Raw genomic sequence first — 24865 nt, 5'->3', positions numbered from 1 at the left:
GCGGCGGCTGAAGAAATCCATCATTGGGATGAAGTCGGAAGTCCATCATCGGGATGAAGTCTTCTATCAAACCGCATCTTCAATCTTCTTTCTTCCGGAGCGGAGCCATCTTCTTCCCAGCGGACGCGGATCCAACCTCTTCAAGCGACGCCTACTAGCCGAATGACGGTTCCTTTAAGGGACGTCATCCAAGATGGCGTCCCTCGAATTCCGATTGGCTGATAGGATTCTATCAGCCAATCGGAATTAAGGTAGGAAAATTCTGATTGGCTGATGGAATCAGCCAATCAGAATCAAGTTCAATCCGATTGGCTGATCCAATTAGCCAATCAGATTGAGCTCGCATTCTATTGGCTGATCGGAACAGCCAATAGAATGCGAGCTCAATCTGATTGGCTGATTGGATCAGCCAATCGGATTGAACTTGATTCTGATTGGCTGATTCCATCAGCCAATCAGAATTTTCCTACCTTAATTCCGATTGGTTGATAGAATCCTATCAGCCAATCGGAATTCGAGGGACGCCATCTTGGATGACGTCCCTTAAAGGAACCGTCATTTGGCTAGTAGGCGTTGCTTGAAGAGGTTGGATCCGCGTCCGCTGGGAAGTAGATGGCTCCGCTCCGCTCCGGAAGAAAGAAGATTGAAGATGCGGCTTGATAGAAGACTTCATCCCGATGATGGACTTCTGACTTCTTCCCGATGATGGATTTCTTCAGCCGCCGCTTGGATCCAGACTTCAGCCCGAGGATGGACGTCACTCTTCAGCCCCCCGCTTGGGCTTGGATCAAGACTTTGGACCCTCTTCTGGACCGATCGGTGAACCCGGCGAGGTGAACACAAGGTAGGAAGATCTTCAGGGGCTTAGTGTTAGGTTTATTTAAGGGGGGTTTGGGTTAGATTAGGGGTATGTGGGTGGTGGGTTGTAATGTTGGGGGGGGGGTATTGTATGGTTTTTTTTTACAGGCAAAAGAGCTGAATTCTTTGGGGCATGCCCCGCAAAGGGCCCTTTTAAGGGCTGGTAAGGTAAAAGAGCTTTGAACTTTTGTAATTTAGAATAGGGTAGGGCATTTTTTTTATTTTGGGGGTCTTTGTTATTTTATTAGGGGGCTTAGAGTAGGTGTAATTAGTTTAAAATTGTTGTAATTTATTTCTAATGTTTGTAAATATTTTTTTATTTTTTGTAACTTAGTTCTTTATTATTTTTTGTACTTTAGTTAGTTTATTTAATTGTATTTATTTGTAGGAATTGTATTTAATTTATTTATTGATAGTGTAGTGTTAGGTTTAATTATAGATAATTGTAGGTATTTTATTTAATTAATTTATTGCTAGTGTAGTGTTAGGTTTAATTGTAACTTAGGTTAGGATTTATTTTACAGGTAATTTTGTAATTATTTTAACTATTTTAGCTATTAAATAGTTCTTAACTATTTAATAGCTATTGTACCTGGTTAAAATAAATACAAAGTTACCTGTAAAATAAATATAAATCCTAAAATAGCTATAATATAATTATAATTTATATTGTAGCTATATTAGGATTTATTTTACAGGTAAGTATTTAGCTTTAAATAGGAATAATTTATTTAATAAGAGTTAATTTATTTCGTTAGATTTAAATTATATTTAATTAGGGGGGTGTTAGTGTTAGGGTTAGACTTATCTTTAGGGGTTAATACATTTATTAGAATAGCGGTGAGCTCCAGTCGGCAGATTAGGGGTTAATGTTTGAAGTTAGGTGTCGGCGATGTTAGGGAGGGCAGATTAGGGGTTAATACTATTTATTATAGGGTTATTGAGGCGGGAGTGAGGCGGATTAGGGGTTAATAACTTTATTATAATAGCGGTGCGGTCCGCTCGGCAGATTAGGGGTGGCGGTCGGCAGATTAGGGATTAAAAAAAATTAATCGAGTGGCGGCGATGTGGGGGGACCTCGGTTTAGGGGTATATAGGTAGTTTATGGGTGTTAGTGTACTTTAGAGCACAGTAGTTAAGAGCTTTATGAACCGGCGTTAGCCCAGAAAGCTCTTAACTACTGACTTTTTTTCTGCGGCTGGAGTTCTGTCGTTAGATTTCTAACGCTCACTTCAGCCACGACTCTAAATACCGGAGTTAGAAAGATCCCATTGAAAAGATAGGATACGCAATTGACGTAAGGGGATCTGCGGTATGGAAAAGTCGCGGCTGGAAAGTGAGAGTTAGACCCTTTCCTGACTGACTCCAAATACCGGCGGTAGCCTAAAACCAGCGTTAGGAGCCTCTAACGCTGGTTTTCACGGCTACCGCCAAACTCTAAATCTAGGCCTTAGTTTGGCACTGGTTTAGGGCTACCGCCGGTATTTGGAGTCAGTCATTAAAGGGTCTAACGCTCACTTTCCAGCCGCGACTTTTCCATACCGCAGATCCCCTTACGTCAATTGCGTATCCTATCTTTTCAATGGGATCTTTCTAACGCCGGTATTTAGAGTCGTGGCTGGAGTGAGCGTTAGAAATCTAATGACCAAACTCCAGCCGCAGAAAAAAGTCAGTAGTCAAGAGCTTTCTGGGCTAACGCCGGTTTATAAAGCTCTTAACTACTGTGCTCTACAGTACACTAACACCCATAAACAACCTATGTACCCCTAAACCGAGGTCCCCCCACATCGCCGCCACTCTATTAAATTTTTTTAACCCCTAATCTGCCGACCGCCACCTACGTTATACTTATGTACCCCTAATCTGCTGCCCCTAACACCGCCGACCCCTATATTATATTTATTAACCTCTAATCTGCCCCCCACAACGTCGCCGCCAGCTACCTACACTTATTAACCCCTAATCTGCCGTCCGCACGCCGCCGCAAGCTACATTATACTTATGTACCCCTAATCTGCTGCTCCTAACACCGCCGACACCTACATAATATTTATTAACCCCTAATCTGCCCCCCACAACGTCGCCTCCACCTGCCTACACTTATTAACCCCTAATCTGCCGACCGGACCGCACCGCTACTATAATAAAGTTATTAACCCCTAATCCGCCTCACTCCCGCCTCAATAACCCTATAATAAATAGTATTAACCCCTAATCTGCCCTCCCTAACATCGCCGACACCTAACTTCAAGTATTAACCCCTAATCTGCCGATCGGAGCTCGCCGCTACTCTAATAAATTTTTTAACCCCTAAAGCTAATTCTAACCCTAACCCTAACACCCCCCTAAATTAAATATAATTTTATTCTAACGAAATAAATTAACTCTTATTAAATAACTTATTCCTATTTAAAGCTAAATACTTACCTGTAAAATAAACCCTAATATAGCTACAATATAAATTATAATTATATTGTAGCTATTTTAGGATTAATATTTATTTTACAGGCAACTTTGTAATTATTTTAACCAGGTACAATAGCTATTAAATAGTTAATAACTATTTAATAGTTACCTAGTTAAAATAATTACAAAATTACCTGTAAAATAAATCCTAACCTAAGTTACAATTAAACCTAACACTACACTATCAATAAATTAATTAAATAAAATACCTACAATTATCTACAATTAAACCTAACACTACACTATCAATAAATAAATTAAATACAATTCCTACAAATAAATACAATTAAATAAACTAACTAAAGTACAAAAAATAAAAAAGAACTAAGTTACAAAAAATAAAAAAATATTTACAAACATTAGAAATAAATTACAACAATTTTAAACTAATTACACCTACTCTAAGCCCCCTAATAAAATAACAAAGACCCCCAAAATAAAAAAATGCCCTACCCTATTCTAAATTACAAAAGTTCAAAGCTCTTTTACCTTACCAGCCCTTAAAAGGGCCCTTTGCGGGGCATGCCCCAAAGAATTCAGCTCTTTTGCCTGTAAAAAAAAACCCATACAATACCCCCCCCCCAACATTGCAACCCACCACCCACATACCCCTAATCTAACCCAAACCCCCCTTAAATAAACCTAACACTAAGACCCATCTTCTTCCCAGCGGACGCGGATCCAACCTCTTTAAGCAACGCCTACTAGCCGAATGATGGATCCTTTAAGGGACGTCATCCAAGATGGCGTCCCTTGAATTCCGATTGGCTGATAGAATTCTATCAGCCAATCGGAATTAAGGTAGGAAAATTCTGATTGGCTGATGGAATCAGCCAATCAGAATCAAGTTCAATCCGATTGGCTGATCCAATCAGCCAATCAGATTGAGCTCGCATTCTATTGGCTGATCGGAACAGCCAATAGAATGCGAGCTCAATCTGATTGGCTGATTGGATCAGCCAATCGGATTGAACTTGATTCTGATTGGCTGATTCCATCAGCCAATCAGAATTTTACTACCTTAATTCCGATTGGCTGATAGAATCCTATCAGCCAATCGGAATTCGAGGGACGCCATCTTGGATGACGTCCCTTAAAGGAACCGTCATTTGGCTAGTAGGCGTCGCTTGAAGAGGTTGGATCCACGTCTGCTGGGAAGAAGATGGCTCCGCTCCGGAAGAAAGAAGATTGAAGATGCGGCTTGATAGAAGACTTCATCCCGATGATGGACTTCCGACTTCATCCCGATGATGGATTTCTTCAGCCGCCGCCTGGATCCAGACTTCAGCCCGAGGATGGACGTCACTCTTCAGCCCCCCGCTTGGGCTTGGATCAAGACTTTGGACCCTCTTCTGGACCGATCGGTGAACCCGGCGAGGTGAACACAAGGTAGGAAGATCTTCAGGGGCTTAGTGTTAGGTTTATTTAAGGGGGGTTTGGGTTAGATTAGGGGTATGTGGGTGGTGGGTTGTAATGTTGGGGGGGTATTGTATGTTTTTTTTTTTTACAGGCAAAAGAGCTGAATTCTTTGGGGCATGCCCCGCAAAGGGCCCTTTTAAGGGCTGGTAAGGTAAAAGAGCTTTGAACTTTTGTAATTTAGAATAGGGTAGGGCATTTTTTTTTATTTTGGGGGTCTTTGTTATTTTATTGGGGGACTTAGAGTAGGTGTAATTAGTTTAAAATTGTTGTAATTTATTTCTAATGTTTGTAAATATTTTTTTATTTTTTGTAACTTAGTTCTTTTTTATTTTTTGTACTTTAGTTAGTTTATTTAATTGTATTTATTTGTAGGAATTGTATTTAATTTATTTATTGATAGTGTAGTGTTAGGTTTAATTATAGATAATTGTAGGTATTTTATTTAATTAATTTATTGCTAGTGTAGTGTTAGGTTTAATTGTAACTTAGGTTAGGATTTATTTTACAGGTAATTTTGTAATTATTTTAACTATTTTAGCTATTAAATAGTTCTTAACTATTTAATAGCTATTGTACCTGGTTAAAATAAATACAAAGTTACCTGTAAAATAAATATAAATCCTAAAATAGCTATAATATAATTATAATTTATATTGTAGCTATATTAGGATTTATTTTACAGGTAAGTATTTAGCTTTAAATAGGAATAATTTATTTAATAAGAGTTAATTTATTTAGTTAGATTTAAATTATATTTAATTAGGGGGGTGTTAGTGTTAGGGTTAGACTTATCTTTAGGGGTTAATACATTTATTAGAATAGCGGTGAGCTCCAGTCGGCAGATTAGGGGTTAATGTTTGAAGTTAGGTGTCGGCGATGTTAGGGAGGGCAGATTAGGGGTTAATACTATTTATTATAGGGTTATTGAGGCGGGAGTGAGGCGGATTAGGGGTTAATAACTTTATTATAATAGCGGTGCGGTCCGCTCGGCAGATTAGGGGTGGCGGTCGGCAGATTAGGGATTAAAAAAAATTAATCGAGTGGCGGCGATGTGGGGGGACCTCGGTTTAGGGGTATATAGGTAGTTTATGGGTGTTAGTGTACTTTAGAGCACAGTAGTTAAGAGCTTTATGAACCGGCGTTAGCCCAGAAAGCTCTTAACTACTGACTTTTTTCTGCGGCTGGAGTTTTGTCGTTTGATTTCTAACGCTCACTTCAGCCACGACTCTAAATACCGGAGTTAGAAAGATCCCATTGAAAAGATAGGATACGCAATTGACGTAAGGGGATCTGCGGTATGGAAAAGTCGCGGCTGGAAAGTGAGAGTTAGACCCTTTCCTGACTGACTCCAAATACCGGCGGTAGCCTAAAACCAGCGTTAGGAGCCTCTAACGCTGGTTTTCACGGCTACCGCCAAACTCTAAATCTAGGCCTTAGTTTGGCGCTGGTTTAGGGCTACCGCCGGTATTTGGAGTCAGTCATTAAAGGGTCTAACGCTCACTTTCCAGCCGCGACTTTTCCATACCGCAGATCCCCTTACGTCAATTGCGTATCCTATCTTTTCAATGGGATCTTTCTAACGCCGGTATTTAGAGTTGTGGCTGGAGTGAGCGTTAGAAATCTAATGACCAAACTCCAGCCGCAGAAAAAAGTCAGAAGTCAAGAGCTTTCTGGGCTAACGCCGGTTTATAAAGCTCTTAACTACTGTGCTCTACAGTACACTAACACCCATAAACTACCTATGTACCCCTAAACCGAGGTCCCCCCACATCGCCGCCACTCTATTAAATTTTTTTAACCCCTAATCTGCCGACCGCCACCTACATTATACTTATGTACCCCTAATCTGCTGCTCCTAACACCGCCGACACCTACATAATATTTATTAACCCCTAATCTGCCCCCCACAACGTCGCCTCCACCTCCCTACACTTATTAACCCCTAATCTGCCGACCGGACCGCACCGCTACTATAATAAAGTTATTAACCCCTAATCCGCCTCACTCCCGCCTCAATAACCCTATAATAAATAGTATTAACCCCTAATCTGCCCTCCCTAACATCGCCGACACCTAACTTCAAGTATTAACCCCTAATCTGCCGATCGGAGCTCGCCGCTACTCTAATAAATTTTTTAACCCCTAAAGCTAATTCTAACCCTAACCCTAACACCCCCCTAAGTTAAATATAATTTTATTCAAACGAAATAAATTAACTCTTATTAAATAACTTATTCCTATTTAAAGCTAAATACTTACCTGTAAAATAAACCCTAATATAGCTACAATATAAATTATAATTATATTGTAGCTATTTTAGGATTAATATTTATTTTACAGGCAACTTTGTAATTATTTTAACCAGGTACAATAGCTATAAAATAGTTAATAACTATTTAATAGTTACCTAGTTAAAATAATTACAAAATTACCTGTAAAATAAATCCTAACCTAAGTTACAATTAAACCTAACACTACACTATCAATAAATTAATTAAATAAAATACCTACAATTATCTACAATTAAACCTAACACTACACTATCAATAAATAAATTAAATACAATTCCTACAAATAAATACAATTAAATAAACTAACTAAAGTACAAAAAATAATAAAGAACTAAGTTACAAAAAATAAAAAAATATTTACAAACATTAGAAATAAATTACAACAATTTTAAACTAATTACACCTACTCTAAGCCCCCTAATAAAATAACAAAGACCCCCAAAATAAAAAAATGCCCTACCCTATTCTAAATTACAAAAGTTCAAAGCTCTTTTACCTTACCAGCCCTTAAAAGGGCCCTTTGCGGGGCATGCCCCAAAGAATTCAGCTCTTTTGCCTGTAAAAAAACCCCATACAATACCCCCCCCAACATTACAACCCACCACCCACATACCCCTAATCTAACCCAAACCCCCCTTAAATAAACCTAACACTAAGACCCATCTTCTTCCCAGCGGACGCGGATCCAACCTCTTTAAGCGACGCCTACTAGCCGAATGATGGATCCTTTAAGGGACGTCATCCAAGATGGCGTCCCTTAAATTCCGATTGGCTGATAGGATTCTATCAGCCAATCGGAATTAAGGTAGGAAAATTCTGATTGGCTGATGGAATCAGCCAATCAGAATCAAGTTCAATCCGATTGGCTGATCCAATCAGCCAATCAGATTGAGCTCGCATTCTATTGGCTGATCGGAACAGCCAATAGAATGCGAGCTCAATCTGATTGGCTGATTGGATCAGCCAATCGGATTGAAGTTGATTCTGATTGGCTGATTCCATCAGCCAATCAGAATTTTACTACCTTAATTCCGATTGGCTGATAGAATCCTATCAGCCAATCGGAATTCGAGGGACGCCATCTTGGATGACGTCCCTTAAAGGAACCGTCATTTGGCTAGTAGGCGTCGCTTGAAGAGGTTGGATCCGCGTCTGCTGGGAAGAAGATGGCTCCGCTCCGGAAGAAAGAAGATTGAAGATGTGGCTTGATAGAAGACTTCATCCCGATGATGGACTTCCGACTTCATCCCGATGATGGATTTCTTCAGCCGCCGCTTGGATCCAGACTTCAGCCCGAGGATGGACGTCACTCTTCAGCCCCCCCTTGGGCTTGGATCAAGACTTTGGACCCTCTTTTGGACCGATCGGTGAACCCGGCGAGGTGAACACAAGGTAGGAAGATCTTCAGGGGCTTAGTGTTAGGTTTATTTAAGGGGGGTTTGGGTTAGATTAGGGGTATGTGGGTGGTGGGTTGTAATGTTGGGGGGGTATTGTATGGTTTTTTTTTTTACAGGCAAAAGAGCTGAATTCTTTGGGGGCATGCCCTTTAAAGGGCCCTTTTAAGGGCTGGTAAGGTAAAAGAGCTTTGAACTTTTGTAATTTAGAATAGGGTAGGGCATTTTTTTTATTTTGGGGGTCTTTGTTATTTTATTAGGGGGCTTAGAGTAGGTGTAATTAGTTTAAAATTGTTGTAATTTATTTCTAATGTTTGTAAATATTTTTTTATTTTTTGTAACTTAGTTCTTTTTTATTTTTTGTACTTTAGTTAGTTTATTTAATTGTATTTATTTGTAGGAATTGTATTTAATTTATTTATTGATAGTGTAGTGTTAGGTTTAATTGTAACTTAGGTTAGGATTTATTTTACAGGTAATTTTGTAATTATTTTAACTATTTTAGCTATTAAATAGTTCTTAACTATTTAATAGCTATTGTACCTGGTTAAAATAAATACAAAGTTACCTGTAAAATAAATATAAATCCTAAAATAGCTATAATATAATTATAATTTATATTGTAGCTATATTAGGATTTATTTTACAGGTAAGTATTTAGCTTTAAATAGGAATAATTTATTTAATAAGAGTTAATTTATTTCGTTAGATTTAAATTATATTTAATTAGGGGGGTGTTAGTGTTAGGGTTAGACTTATCTTTAGGGGTTAATACATTTATTAGAATAGCGGTGAGCTCCAGTCGGCAGATTAGGGGTTAATGTTTGACGTTAGGTGTCGGCGATGTTAGGGAGGGCAGATTAGGGGTTAATACTATTTATTATAGGGTTATTGAGGCGGGAGTGAGGCGGATTAGGGGTAATAACTTTATTATAATAGCGGTGCGGTCCGCTCGGCAGATTAGGGGTTAATAAGTGTAGGCAGGTGGAGGCGACGTTGTGGGGGGCAGATTAGGGGTTAATAAATATAATATAGGGGTCGGCGGTGTTAGGGGCAGCAGATTAGGGGTACATAGGGATAATGTAAGTAGCGGCGGTTTACGGAGCGGCAGATTAGGGGTTAAAAAAATATGCAGGTGTCAGCGATAGCGGGGGTGGCAGATTAGGGGTTAATAAGTGTAAGGTTAGGGGTGTTTAGACTCGGGGTACATGTTAGAGTGTTAGGTGCAGACGTAGGAAGTGTTTCCCCATAGCAAACAATGGGGCTGCGTTAGGAGCTGAACGCGGCTTTTTTGCAGGTGTTAGGGTTTTTTTCAGCTCAAACAGCCCCATTGTTTCCTATGGGGGAATCGTGCACGAGCACGTTTTTGAAGCTGGCCGCGTCCGTAAGCACCATTTGTATCGAGAGTTGAAGTTGCGGTAAATATGCTCTACGCTCCTTTTTTGGAGCCTAACGCAGCCATTCTGTGAACTCTCAATACCAGCGGTATTTAAAAGGTGCGGCCAGAAAAAAGCACGCGTAGCTAACGCACCCCTTTGGCCGCAAAACTCTAAATCTAGGCCTAAGTAAATAAATTTAAAAAAGGCATAATGTCAAAAAGATTTTTTTTTATTCAACTGTCCTTAAAGGGACATTATACGCTCATTTTTTCTTTGCATAAATGTTTTATAGATGATCTATTTATATAGCCCATAAAGTTTTTTTTTTCTTTTTAAATGTATAGTTTTGCTTATATTTAAATAACATTGCTCTGATTTTCAGACTCCTAACCAAGCCCCAAAGTGTTATGAGAATACCGTCAGATACCTACTCCAGCTTGCTCCTGTTTATGTAAAGGGTCTTTTCATATGCAAAAGAAGGGGGAGGGGTGGAGTGTCTTATTTCCCACTTGCAGTGTGCTTTCCAACTACCTTTTCAACAGAGCTAAACTGAGAGCTTCTAAGTAAGTTTTTAAACAGTTTTATACTGGATTTTTATATCAGTATCTGTGTATCTTATTCTTTATAGTAGTGTCTATTACATGCAGTTATATGAAAATGAGTGTATACTGTCCCTTTAACAGAAAACCTGTTCCTTAGTATGTGCAAACCCAATTTTTATAAAGCACCTTTTTTTTTTTTAAATCATTTTTTATTGAGGTTATGCGTTAAGAAAGATAACATACAATGATAAGTTTGCACCAATAAATGCACGTAAATCATTTGTTCATAAACATTGTCAAATATGAAAAGGTAATAGAAGTCAGAAAAAACAACAAATACAACAATGCCTGGCAGCAAATAAGCTTCTCAAACCTCTAATTTTGTGGATATAATAGCAAAACTGGCTGATTAGTTAGAAGGCCACTCATGGGCCCATTAGCTATGTGGGAGTGAGATAACATATGGTAGCCAGATCTGCGGCCTCTTTTGGGCCTAAGGATAGCATATAGTGAAAATATTATGTGGGGGGGGGGGGGGGATTTCAGTGGGCAAGCGCCGCTTATTAAATGGGGGGAAAGGTGGAGGGGCGGAGCCATACAGAAGAGCTTCTTGTGAAAAATGGTTGAACATCAAAACTTACTATCGGAGGGGCAGTTATAGAACAAAGTAGCGGTAAGAGCCAAATTACATTGGAATGCTTAAGATTTATAGGCACTTAAGTGATAGTATTCCATGGGGGGATTTAGGTTAGATATGCAAGTTAATGCTTCTTAGAGGGGTTAAATGCTAAGATGTGAAGAGAAGTCCAAGGCATATATCAATATTAATAACAACTTTGTTAAAGCTGACCTTCAAACCTAGTCAATATACAGGGAGTGCAGAATTATTAGGCAAATGAGTATTTTGACCACATCATCCTCTTTATGCATGTTGTCTTACTCCAAGCTGTATAGGCTCGAAAGCCTACTACCAATTAAGCATATTAGGTGATGTGCATCTCTGTAATGAGAAGGGGTGTGGTCTAATGACATCAACACCCTATATCAGGTGTGCATAATTATTAGGCAACTTCCTTTCCTTTGGCAAAATGGGTCAAAAGAAGGACTTGACAGGCTCAGAAAAGTCAAAAATAGTGAGATATCTTGCAGAGGGATGCAGCACTCTTAAAATTGCAAAGCTTCTGAAGCGTGATCATCGAACAATCAAGCGTTTCATTCAAAATAGTCAACAGGGTCGCAAGAAGCGTGTGGAAAAACCAAGGCGCAAAATAACTGCCCATGAACTGAGAAAAGTTAAGCATGCAGCTGCCAAGATGCCACTTGCCACCAGTTTGGCCATATTTCAGAGCTGCAACATCACTGGAGTGCCCAAAAGCACAAGGTGTGCAATACTCAGAGACATGGCCAAGGTAAGAAAGGCTGAAAGACGACCACTACTGAACAAGACACACAAGCTGAAACGTCAAGACTGGGCCAAGAAATATCTCAAGACTGATTTTTCTAAGGTTTTATGGACTGATGAAATGAGAGTGAGTCTTGATGGGCCAGATGGATGGGCCCGTGGCTGGATTGGTAAAGGGCAGAGAGCTCCAGTCCGACTCAGACGCCAGCAAGGTGGAGGTGGAGTACTGGTTTGGGCTGGTATCATCAAAGATGAGCTTGTGGGGCCTTTTCGGGTTGAGGATGGAGTCAAGCTCAACTCCCAGTCCTACTGCCAGTTTCTGGAAGACACCTTCTTCAAGCAGTGGTACAGGAAGAAGTCTGCATCCTTCAAGAAAAACATGATTTTCATGCAGGACAATGCTCCATCACACGCGTCCAAGTACTCCACAGCGTGGCTGGCAAGAAAGGGTATAAAAGAAGAAAATCTAATGACATGGCCTCCTTGTTCACCTGATCTGAACCCCATTGAGAACCTGTGGTCCATCATCAAATGTGAGATTTACAAGGAGAGAAAACAGTACACCTCTCTGAACAGTGTCTGGGAGGCTGTGGTTGCTGCTGCACGCAATGTTGATGGTGAACAGATCAAAACACTGACAGAATCCATGGATGGCAGGCTTTTGAGTGTCCTTGCAAAGAAAGGTGGCTATATTGGTCACTGATTTGTTTTTGTTTTGTTTTTGAATGTCAGAAATGTATATTTGTGAATGTTGAGATGTTATATTGGTTTCACTGGTAAAAATAAATAATTGAAATGGGTATATATTTGTTTTTTGTTAAGTTGCCTAATAATTATGCACAGTAATAGTCACCTGCACACACAGATATCCCCCTAAAATAGCTAAAACTAAAAACAAACTAAAAACTACTTCCAAAAATATTCAGCTTTGATATTAATGAGTTTTTTGGGTTCATTGAGGACATGGTTGTTGTTCAATAATAAAATTAATCCTCAAAAATACAACTTGCCTAATAATTCTGCACTCCCTGTACATTTGGCATTACAGAATAAGTGGGGTGGATAGCTACTTTATGACTAAGTGTAGGAGCCATTCAAAAGATAAAAAATACTGGTGGGTGTAAACAAACCTTGTAACATACCATCTCATAAACATACTATTACTTGTCAGTATGAAAAACAGTGGTCTTAATAGCAAAATGGTGATGCGCTATCCCGGCCGCAGACAACACATCTTCCGAGCTAAATAACTTAGAACACCCATCTAGAGGACCCTATTCATAACATGATGGTTAACCATAGCTGAGCATGAGGTTAGGATCGCTTAGTGCATATACCCAATCACAAGCTAGGTTTGAGGGGCTTCAACTATCTTACAGCATATAAATGTATTACTTAAAGGGACAGTCTACCATAGAATTGTTATTGTTTTAAAAGATAGATAATCCCTTTATTACCCATTCCCCAGTTTTGCATAACCAACACAGTTATATTAATATACTTTTTACCTCTGTGATTACCTTGTATCTAGGAACCTTCTTCCAGCCCCCTGATCACATGACTGTGACTGTTTATTATCTATTGTCTTAAATTTAGCATTGTTTTGTGCTAAATCTTAAATAACCCCCTGTGCCTGAACACAGTGTTATCTATATGGCCCACGTGTACTTTCTGTCTGTGTTGAAAAGAGATTTAAAAAGCATGTGATAAGCCCTCAAAGGCTTAGAAATTAGCATATGAGCCTACCTATGTTTAGTTTAAACTAAGAATACCAAGAGAAAAAAGCAAATTTGATGATAAAAGTAAATTGGAAAGTTGATTAAAATTAAAAGTCCTATCTGAATAATGAAAGTTTAATTTATACTAGACTGTCCCTTTAAGGAAATGAGATGTCTTCAGGTGGTATCTACGTCTGGTTCTGAACAAGGAGTTAATGCTATAATATCCTACCTCCATGCTCTCCCGTATTAGGAGAAATTTGACCGGAATTTACAATAAACCCCAGAAAGTGCACATATGGATAAAGGGAGAACAGTACGCTGCCCATCACTGGTGAATACTGAAAGGACTATCTATAAACAAACTTACTCTTATGAGGGTATATACCTGTCTAAAGTAAAGTAATAACCAATTAGTAATATGGCATTATGCAGATACATATAACCCTATGTAATATAAGAACAGAGGGAACATCTGGGTGACCTAGGTTGTCATATGACTATTGACTCAATACATGCCTTGGTGATTCACTATGTCCCTGCAACCTATACAGGTCAGCATAAAAATATAAGTGTATAGAGGCCCCTAAACCAGGTCGGTAATTGCCATAACTTAAATAAGAACCTCTCATACTCAATGTAAACGTGTGTAAAGGGATTGATACAATGAGAGTCATAAATATGTGTCTGTATAATGAATAATGAGCTTAGGTATACAAGAGCAAGGTATCTAAGTCAGCGGTGTTAACCTTTCAGAAAAAACAGTGGGTTTTAAATATGTGTAAAAACCTCAAACACATTACGGTCACCCTTAAGTTAACATTAGAGGTATAAGGCATAATAAACTAAAGAAAAATAGTAGTGAGATATATCTAAGTAACATTATTTAGATCAGAAATAGTTGAAGATGTCCCATAATGAAAAGTAGAGAGCTAGGCTCCCAATAATCATGAAGGTATACTTTCATAAGAGTCATATATTGTGAGTTGGGGTAGTAACTACCAAACAATCAGGCTCTTTATGTCCTCTAAGCTGTTAATATTAGGAACAATGAAAATAAGTAGAAGCTCAACACATATTCAATTGCCCAAAAGTAGTGATACGGAGAACAATGACTTATAGCATATAGTAAACAGGCATACTGTAAGAGCTTAACATTAATAACACAGCATAAATGTCCAAACAACAGTAAGTCTTTATGCGAGAGAATATCCTTATGGTTCTGTACCATCATGCCAAGAGACTCACAAAACATATAAGTGTGAAGTTGCAGAGATTCAACGTTATATATTATCAAGGGAGTGCCAGATACTATTTATACAGGGAGTGCAGAATTATTAGGCAAGTTGTATTTTTGAGGATTAATTTTATTATTGAACAACAACCATGTTCTCAATGAACCCAAAAAACTCATTAATATCAAAGCTGAATAGTTTTGGAAGTAGTTTTTAGTTTGTTTTTAGTTATAGCTATTTTAGGGGGATATCTGTGTGTGCAGGTGACTATTACCGTGCATAATTATTAGGCAACTTAACAAAAAACAAATATATACCCATTTCAATAATTTATTTTTATTAGTGAAACCAATATAACATCTCAACATTCACAAATATACATTTCTGACATTCAAAAACAAAACAAAAACAAATCAGTGACCAATATAGCCACCTTTCTTTGCAAGGACACTCAAAAGCCTGCCATTCATGGATTCTGTCAGTGTTTTGATCTGTTCACCATCAACATTGCGTGCAGCAGCAACCACAGCCTCCCAGACACTGTTCAGAGAGGTGTACTGTTTTCCCTCCTTGTAAATCTCACATTTGATGATGGACCACAGGTTCTCAATGGGGTTCAGATCAGGTGAACAAGGAGGCCATGTCATTAGATTTTCTTCTTTTATACCCTTTCTTGCCAGCCACGCTATGGAGTACTTGGACGCGTGTGATGGAGCATTGTCCAGCATGAAAATCATGTTTTTCTTGAAGGATGCAGACTTCTTCTTGTACCACTGCTTGAAGAAGTTGTCTTCCAGAAACTGGCAGTAGGACTGGGAGTTGAGCTTGACTCCATCCTCAACCCGAAAAGGCCCCACAAGCTCATCTTTGATGATACCAGCCCAAACCAGTACTCCACCTCCACCTTGCTGGCGTCTGAGTCGGACTGGAGCTCTCTGCCCTTTACCAATCCAGCCACGGGCCCATCCATCTTGCCCATCAAGACTCACTCTCATTTCATCAGTCCATAAAACCTTAGAAAAATCAGTCTTGAGATATTTCTTGGCCCAGTCTTGACGTTTCAGCTTGTGTGTCTTGTTCAGTGGTGGTCGTCTTTCAGCCTTTCTTACCTTGGCCATGTCTCTGAGTATTGCACACCTTGTGCTTTTGGGCACTCCAGTGATGTTGCAGCTCTGAAATATGGCCAAACTGGTGGCAAGTGGCATCTTGGCAGCTGCACGCTTGACTTTTCTCAGTTCATGGGCAGTTATTTTGCGCCTTGGTTTTTCCACACGCTTCTTGCGACCCTGTTGACTATTTTGAATGAAACGCTTGACTGTTCGATGATCACGCTTCAGAAGCTTTGCAATTTTAAGAGTGCTGCATCCCTCTGCAAGATATCTCACTATTTTTGACTTTTCTGAGCCTGTCAAGTCCTTCTTTTGACCCATTTTGCCAAAGGAAAGGAAGTTGCCTAATAATTATGCACACCTGATATAGGGTGTTGATGTCATTAGACCACACCCCTTCTCATTACAGAGATGCACATCACCTAATATGCTTAATTGGTAGTAGGCTTTCGAGCCTATACAGCTTGGAGTAAGACAACATGCATAAAGAGGATGATGTGGTCAAAATACTAATTTGCCTAATAATTCTGCACTCCCTGTATATATATGTAAGGACAAACTGCGGCTAACTTTAGGGCTAAGTTTCCTGTGAAAAAAACAGTTAAATAACATCTGAGCGAGTAACTACAGTACATATGAAAGCAAATAAAGAATTCTAAGTAAGTATTTCATGTCCTGCTAACACTTAATTATATGCTCTTCTGAGCAGGAGATGAAATGAACTGTCTCAGAATAAGTGTTTTCGGCATGAGCCAAGCCAGGCGGACCTTGTCTAACCAATACCAGATTTGAAGAGATGACATGCCGTCAACATCAGATCCGGGAGTGGGAATTGAAAAGCACAGATGTGAAGGATGGGTAGAAGTATTCTGCCCTCTAAGCTGGCGTCTCCTTTTAGAATGAACACTTCCCTAGTTACAAGGTTAGGTTGCATATACCCCTCTAAGCAGTTTCCACATTCAGGAGCAGTCTCTTGTAGCGGGGCTGAGTGATCATGGGATGCAGCCATGACTGTAGATATTGTGTCACCTTGTGTGTGGGAAATGCTAGAGAGCGACACCTCCCCAGTTTCCAGCTCTGCTGTTATAGTCGGCACCAGGCAAAGATCCGATGTTCGTTCAGACCCGCGATACCACAGGTTTAGTGTGGATCTGTCAGGTGGGATCTCTGTAGTTTCCCAGGTCTTGGGTGCTGATACAGCACAGTTGCTATTATCCATTGTCGGGTCAATGCACTGAAAATTGCGTGCTGGCAGCGACGTTAGGGATAATAATCATAGTGTTAATTCATCTTTCAGGCTCTGAAAGTGTCTCTCCATAAGGTGTTGGGTGCGCAGTTCCCAAGCTGTTAGCGCCTCCAGACCGATAATGCCGTTTTAAGGGTAAATACTCTCCAGTATCTCCACGTGGCACAGCTGAGAATGTTATATAAAAAATGCGTCCCAAAGTGATATACTTGTAGATTCTTTAGCGGAGGGCAGGTGTCCGTTACACTCTTTTCTATCGTAACTGAATTTTGAGCTCTGTATATATAGATTAATCCATATATTTGTGTCTGAAGGTCCGGAGCTTCATAGAAACACTTCTAGCTGCTTTAGTAGTTGGCTCCGCCTCATAAAGCACCTTTTTTAATTAGCTCAGTAAAACAAAAATATGTATATATCATTATTTAAAGACCATGTATAATTTGTCATATGCATAAAACATCACCTCTTTAGTGACACAGATCAGTGAGATAGGAGACTGCTTTCCTCAGAGTGATTCCTCTCCTTTTTACTATCAGTTTTAGCTCTAAGTAGTTATCTGGTCTTAACACGCCCCCACTGTGATCTTGTTGCTCTATTATTATGATTGACATCCAATGCAGCCAATTAACATAACCGCTTCCTTTCAAATATATATATATATTTAATGTAAATGCTAGTGATCTGTGTATTTTAACATTTGCTATACCAGTAGTTTATCAAGCAAGCACTGCCACTTTAACACATTTTAAAAAAAAAGTACTCCCCACTGCTCCCTAATGCGCCCGGGCCACTGCCCGGTCTGCCCTCCCCTAGAAACGGCCCTGATTTTGTGCTTAGTGGAGGATTTTAAACTCACTTTTCGCCTTCCCATATTTTAAATGTTGTTGTATTTCGCCCAGAAATCAACTTCACCCAGCAGTGATTCAAACCTACTCCCAGCTGATGAGTGGCAAACACCATGAAACAGGCTGTCCTGGGATGGTTCTGAATCACTGTACTAAACCTAGCTAAGCTTAAAAGCTGTGTGAACAGCGATGCTATGGCACAAAGGGAGTCTGCGTAATAGCAGATTGAAGTAAAAAAGTGAGTCATTGTGAACCTCATTTGCATATCTTACCCAGAATCCTTTGCTGCATTGGAAACAATGTAATTCAGAGGTCTTCTGTGGAAAAAACAAGACTTCTGGCTTGTCTAGATTTGTTAATGTACTACTACACAATTAGTTATTTTCTCTATATTTTGTGCTTAGTGGAGGATTTTAAACTCACTTTTCGCCTCCTTATAATTTTAAATGTTATTGTGTATATATATATATATATATATATATATATATATATATATATATATATATATATATACAAAACACGGAAGGGAACTGCACTCTCATACCGGACCGGGTACACATCCTATGACCCTGCAACATGCTCAGCCCTGGGTGCCACTGGCACTCACAGGAAGCTGTGCTGTCCCCAGAGCCACAAGCAGTTAACCACAGACAGGTCTGGGTGCAAGAACCATAGGGAAAATTTCAAAACAAATTAATACAACACACAGAGAAAACCCAGCACTCACTTACAAGCTCTCAGCTAAGATTTAAAAGCAAAACTGGAAAGGTTAGTCACCGCATCTGGCCAAATGGGACAAGCTCAGGTACCACGTCAAGGTCCTTTCCAATACCTGAGACCCTAAAACAGCCACACAATGCAAGCTTTCAAATCCAAACAAACTGAAAACAAAAAAAGGGTGCACAGGAATATGTAATCACCCTAGACATAAACAAAACACGGAAGGGAACTGCACTCTCATACCGGACCGGGTACACATCCCATGACCCTGCAACATGCTCAGCCCTGGGTGCCACTGGCACTCACAGGAAGCTGTGCTGTCCCCAGAGCCACAAGCATTTAACCCCAGACAGGTCTGGGTGCAAGAACCATAGGCCACACAATGCAAGCTTTCAAATCCAAACAAACTGAAAACAAAAAAAGGGTGCACAGGAATATGTAAGGATGTTTACCCGGTCCGGTATGAGAGTCCAGTTCCCTTCCGTGTTTTGTATATGTCTAGGGTGATTACATATTCCTGTGCACCCTTTTTTTGTTTTCAGTTTGTTTGGATTTGAAAGCTTGCATTGTGTGGCTGTTTTAGGGTCTCAGGTATTGGAAAGGACCTTGACGTGGTACCTGAGCTTGTCCCATTTGGCCAGATGCGGTGACTAACCTTTCCAGTTTTGCTTTTAAATCTTAGCTGAGAGCTTGTAAGTGAGTGCTGGGTTTTCTCTGTGTGTTGTATTAATTTGTTTTGTAATTTTCCCTATGGTTCTTGCACCCAGACCTGTCTGGGGTTAACTGCTTGTGGCTCTGGGGACAGCACAGCTTCCTGTGAGTGCCAGTGGCACCCAGGGCTGAGCATGTTGCAGGGTCATAGGATGTGTACCCGGTCCGGTATGAGAGTGCAGTTCCCTTCCGTGTTTTGTATATGTCTAGGGTGATTACATATTCCTGTGCACCCTTTTTTTGTTTTCAGTTTGTTTGGATTTGAAAGCTTGCATTGTGTGGCTGTTTTAGGGTCTCAGGTATTGGAAAGGACCTTGACGTGGTACCTGAGCTTGTCCCATTTGGCCAGATGCGGTGACTAACCTTTCCAGTTTTGCTTTTAAATCTTAGCTGAGAGCTTGTAAGTGAGTGCTGGGTTTTCTCTGTGTGTTGTATTAATTTGTTTTGTAATTTTCCCTATGGTTCTTGCACCTAGACCTGTCTGGGGTTAACTGCTTGTGGCTCTGGGGACAGCACAGCTTCCTGTGAGTGCCAGTGGCACCCAGGGCTGAGCATGTTGCAGGGTCATAGGATGTGTACCCGGTCCGGTATGAGAGTGCAGTTCCCTTCCGTGTTTTGTATATGTCTAGGGTGATTACATATTCCTGTGCACCCTTTTTTTGTTTTCAGTTTGTTTGGATTTGAAAGCTTGCATTGTGTGGCTGTTTTAGGGTCTCAGGTATTGGAAAGGACCTTGACGTGGTACCTGAGCTTGTCCCATTTGGCCAGATGCGGTGACTAACCTTTCCAGTTTTGCTTTTAAATCTTAGCTGAGAGCTTGTAAGTGAGTGCTGGGTTTTCTCTGTGTGTTGTATTAATTTGTTTTGAAATTTTCCCTATGGTTCTTGCACCCAGACCTGTCTGTGGTTAACTGCTTGTGGCTCTGGGGACAGCACAGCTTCCTGTGAGTGCCAGTGGCACCCAGGGCTGAGCATGTTGCAGGGTCATAGGATGTGTACCCGGTCCGGTATGAGAGTGCAGTTCCCTTCCGTGTTTTGTATATGTCTAGGGTGATTACATATTCCTGTGCACCCTTTTTTTGTTTTCAGTTTGTTTGGATTTGAAAGCTTGCATTGTGTGGCTGTTTTAGGGTCTCAGGTATTGGAAAGGACCTTGATGTGGTACCTGAGCTTGTCCCATTTGGCCAGATGCGGTGACTAACCTTTCCAGTTTTGCTTTTAAATCTTAGCTGAGAGCTTGTAAGTGAGTGCTGGGTTTTCTCTGTGTGTTATATATATATATATATATATATACACATATATATAAACAGGATTCTCTTACATAAAAGAAAACTCTCATTCACAGTATGTATTAGAAATAGACCAGCTTTTAATTCTCACATTTTGCTTTTAAAAGACAATAAGATATATGAAATTACACAATCTTGTCACATATTTTTGGGAATATGTTTATATATTTACTAAAACATTGACCATATAAAATTTTCATATATATAGTCAATTCCAGGCTAGATTATGGGAAGAGTGATAGTTTGCGCTCCCGCTTACAAGTTAACTCCGCTAGAATTAAGCTTTTTGCGAACGTCAGGTTGCTCTCGTATTACAAGTTGAAAGTAAAATGTTTTTCATATTTAAACGTATATGTATGTACCTCTATGTTAAAGCCCTTTGCAGGCCTTTATTTCTAACACCTGAGACCTCATATATTTAAGCCCTTATAATCTTTTTATGCAACTTTATTTAAAATAATTTTTATCAGACAGTGTTATTATGAGTGTAACTGTTTGCACATCACTCATAATCTAGCCCTCCATAAGTAACACAGAGTAATTAGTAGAACATATACACATGGTTATAATTCTGTGATGTTCAATAAGCAATATTGTCACCTTTTCTGACTTTTCAATGCCATGACAAACAAAATCACACAAAATAAATTGATTCAGACAATATAATATATTTAACTTGATGCCTTATGTAGACAACTATAGTGCTAATTATTTAAGCATCACATTAAACATTTAAGTGAAGAATTATGACATGTTACAAATGTACCTTTCAGTGAATGGAGGCTGCATGATGGTTGTAAACATAGTCCCTGCAATTTCTGTGTTGGAACTCAAGTTGCTATCCATGGTGCTGAATTCGCACCTTGCAATAGAAAGTGGCAAAGGCCTTGTCATTTCTGGCAATGGAGGGTATATCTGTGATCCTATTCCAGCCCATAGCGTTACAGAAAATCCAATAACCATCCCCACAATTGCACCCTGGAGATCAAATCATATTATAATATTTTATTTGATAGTAAGTATGCTATTGTATACAAACTTTTCACTTGAAATAATAAATTATTTTTTTATGCAAAAATGAGATGAGAGTCCTACAATTATTGTATGTATTTAGAAGATCCATCACTTAGTTTCATAGGGGAGCAATGCATGGATGAAAATGTCTGTACAGCAACATAAAATGTTACATTATGAGGGTTAAGATCACTTTACGTTGTGCAGAAAGATATGCTTGTAATGTATTAATTGTTTTAAATGTAAATACATTAGTTAAAATATGCTAGTTCACTAATTATTTATAATATAAACATTAGACTTGATGTAATATTTTCAACTAATATTTTGCCTATGCATACTTAAAATAAGAAAATAAATACAAATTTTCAAAAGCTTATGAACAGTTATGGATTATGTATAAATTATTTTCTATAGGGATGATTTTTTTTTTTATAAATACCAGAACATATCCAGCCATGACCTCCAAAAGCTCTATTCTTGGTTTAATAAATTAGAGCATAGTCTTTAATAGCAGATCATTACAAATACATACATTTAGACCTCTATGTTGCTAACATATAAGACAAATGTATTCTTTTTTTATTCCCAGATACACTTATTCTATTCTCCTTTTGTTTTAAGCTCAATTATATTTTAATTGATTTACTAACCGTTCTGTAAAATGATACATCAAAAAAAATATTTGTGAATATACATTCCTCTCACTTTAACACATCTTGTTTATCCAAATATCAGTCCAGCTAAACTTTTTAAATAAAGCTGATTTTTATGTTTTTAATACAACAGAGTGCAACACTGAAATGCTTAATGTTTCAGTCTCACAATGAGACCTTAGTCATGCTTACAAAAGTGTAATAATTATTACATTTTATAGATTACACCTGTGTACTTCATATCAAATGTTGTAGTGATAACTAGTGACCAAAAGGCAGTACAGTTAATGTTAAACAGTTATTAATATAACATTAAAAGCAAATTTAAAAACAACATAAAATTTAACATAATTATTATTGTAAAGCTTTAATAATCTAGTGCAGCTTCATGTAATACTTTGACATTCACAGTGGTGGAGTGCATGGCAAGGACAACCTGTGCCAAACAAGAAATAAGATTGGTTGGTGTCTTTAAACAATGGAACTTATTGTATTTTTTAACACATCTTGCTCTTAAGTTCCTTTTTTTTTCCCTCTAAAGAAAATGCTTCCGTTTGAAAATACAACCACTAGGATGTTGTTCAGTATATTATGTATACTGCAGCAAATTGTGGCATGGTCAATAAATCTCTGGACTGATTTATGATTTAATTGAGTAGGCTATATTCAAACAGTTGATAAAGCAATGTAATTAAATACTGCCAGTAAGCAAGTCATAATTTTCACTCTTAACATATGTTGTTATGTTCTTGGAAATGTTTGAGTTTAGGGGACAACACTAGAATAATATATTGAAAGACAACAAAGAAGACATCCAAACAATCTTTAAAACAACAATAGCTATTCATTTAAATGAGTCTCTATAGTCATTTTAACATTCTATTAACATCCTGCTGTTATTACACCACGGCTGCTTTACTGCTTCTGCAATGTAATGATTAATTGTGGCTATTCATATCTGAAGTACAAAGGGATCTCCAATCATAGCAGATTCTAACATATATAGAAAAAAGAAAGTATTTTCATGTTATTGATTGCTAATTTGTCACCCGTTATGTGACACAAGATGCTGAGTTCCACCAGAAATGTTATTATGGGTTTTCCCATGCGACAATCCCATGGTACCTCTTGTTAAAGCATAGGTAGTCAAGATAGAATAAGGATTATGTACCCATGTTCCTAAAAAAATGAAATCTGGAAGACTAAATTTATATTTTCTGAATCATCAAGCACTTTATCTTACCATAAAATATATATGATAGATTTTACAATGTACGCATGCTCCTACCACTGTTCAAATGCATAAAGCATAGCAACAACAACAAAAATATGCCAAAACTAATATACTTTTAACAAGCAATTTCAACAAACAATCCTATATAGATTATCACAAAAAGTCTCTAATTCCAATTCTTACACTCACCCGGCTTATTTAGAACCTGCACATTTATGTTTATTTAGGAGCCTTTAAAGGGACAGAAAACCCCAACATTTTCTTTCATGATTTGGCTAGAACATACAATTTTAAACACCTTTCCAATTTACTTCCATTATTAAATTTCCTTCGTTATCTTGTTATCCTTTGCTGAAGGAACAGCATTGCACTACTGGCAGCAAGATGAACACACCTAGTCAGCCAATCACAAGAGAAAAATGTGTGCAGGCACCAATCAGCAGCTAGCTCCCACTAGTGTAGGATATGTGCGTATTATTTTTCAACAATGGATACCAAGAGAACAAAGCACATTTGAAAATAGAAGTGAATTTAAAAGTATCTTAAAATTACCTGCTCTATCTGATTCATGCAAGTTTAATTTAGACTTTTCTATCCCTTTAAGTCCATAAACTTTGGAGCCTTTCACTAAACAAAGGACACCAAAAAGTTAAGTTAAAGATAAACTGCTATTGATAGTAGATCAATTGTAATACATTGATTGCTATGTCTTTTGTTTTTGTAATGCCCATTATTAAATAAAATTAGAGTAATTACAGTATGGATTAAACAGATCAGACAATATAGAAATAAAATAAAATTGTGGTTACTTGCCAGAGAATTACTACAAGGAAAAAACATTCCAAGGGAAAACAGTCCAAGCAAAGGTCCTCCAGCCATGGCAAAGATAGATAATGCTGCCTTTACAGGAGAAAACATTTCTACAATTACTGTTTTGCCAAGCAAAAAGACAATCTACTGCAAGAATTACACACTCAAAATGAATTAAGGCATGCAATTTATGTATTAGTGACCCTAGATAACTATGGGCTAGATTACAAACGGTGTTGATGTTTGCGCGCAAATGATATCGGGTTCTTTCAACTTTGTGCTATTGAAATAGTGCTCTTCTTATAAGTTGAAAGTAAACAAATTCGCTTGAGCGCAATCATGATTTGTGCTTGTCAGGTTAGCGTGACTGAAGTCCTTGTGTAAAGGGTAGTCAGTTAAAAAAGGTGCATTAAACACAACTTAAATACATTTAAAATTACAGTTACACAGCACTTATATAAACACTATCTGATAAAAATGTGCCACATAAATATAAAAAAAACACGTTTTTTATAACATGTGGTATAT

At 38.4% G+C, this 24865-nt stretch overlaps 1 protein-coding gene across 1 annotated transcript in view; it reads right to left on the bottom strand.

The window, feature by feature from the left end:
• LOC128662938 (sodium-coupled monocarboxylate transporter 1-like) overlaps positions 1-24865 on the bottom strand; it is a 204308-nt gene that overhangs the window by 50226 nt on the left and 129217 nt on the right. The window contains exons 11-12 of the mRNA XM_053716996.1: positions 24341-24427; positions 21390-21601 (exon numbers count right to left, since the gene is read on the bottom strand). Of these exons, the coding sequence (XP_053572971.1) occupies positions 21390-21601; positions 24341-24427 (299 nt within the window). The remainder of the gene's footprint in view (positions 1-21389; positions 21602-24340; positions 24428-24865) is intronic.

The sequence above is a fragment of the Bombina bombina genome, chromosome 6 (genome assembly GCF_027579735.1).
Source record: "Bombina bombina isolate aBomBom1 chromosome 6, aBomBom1.pri, whole genome shotgun sequence".
Taxonomy (NCBI): domain Eukaryota; kingdom Metazoa; phylum Chordata; class Amphibia; order Anura; family Bombinatoridae; genus Bombina; species Bombina bombina.
The sequence above is the reverse complement of the archived record's forward strand: the minus strand, read 5'-3'. Positions and strand labels throughout refer to the sequence as shown.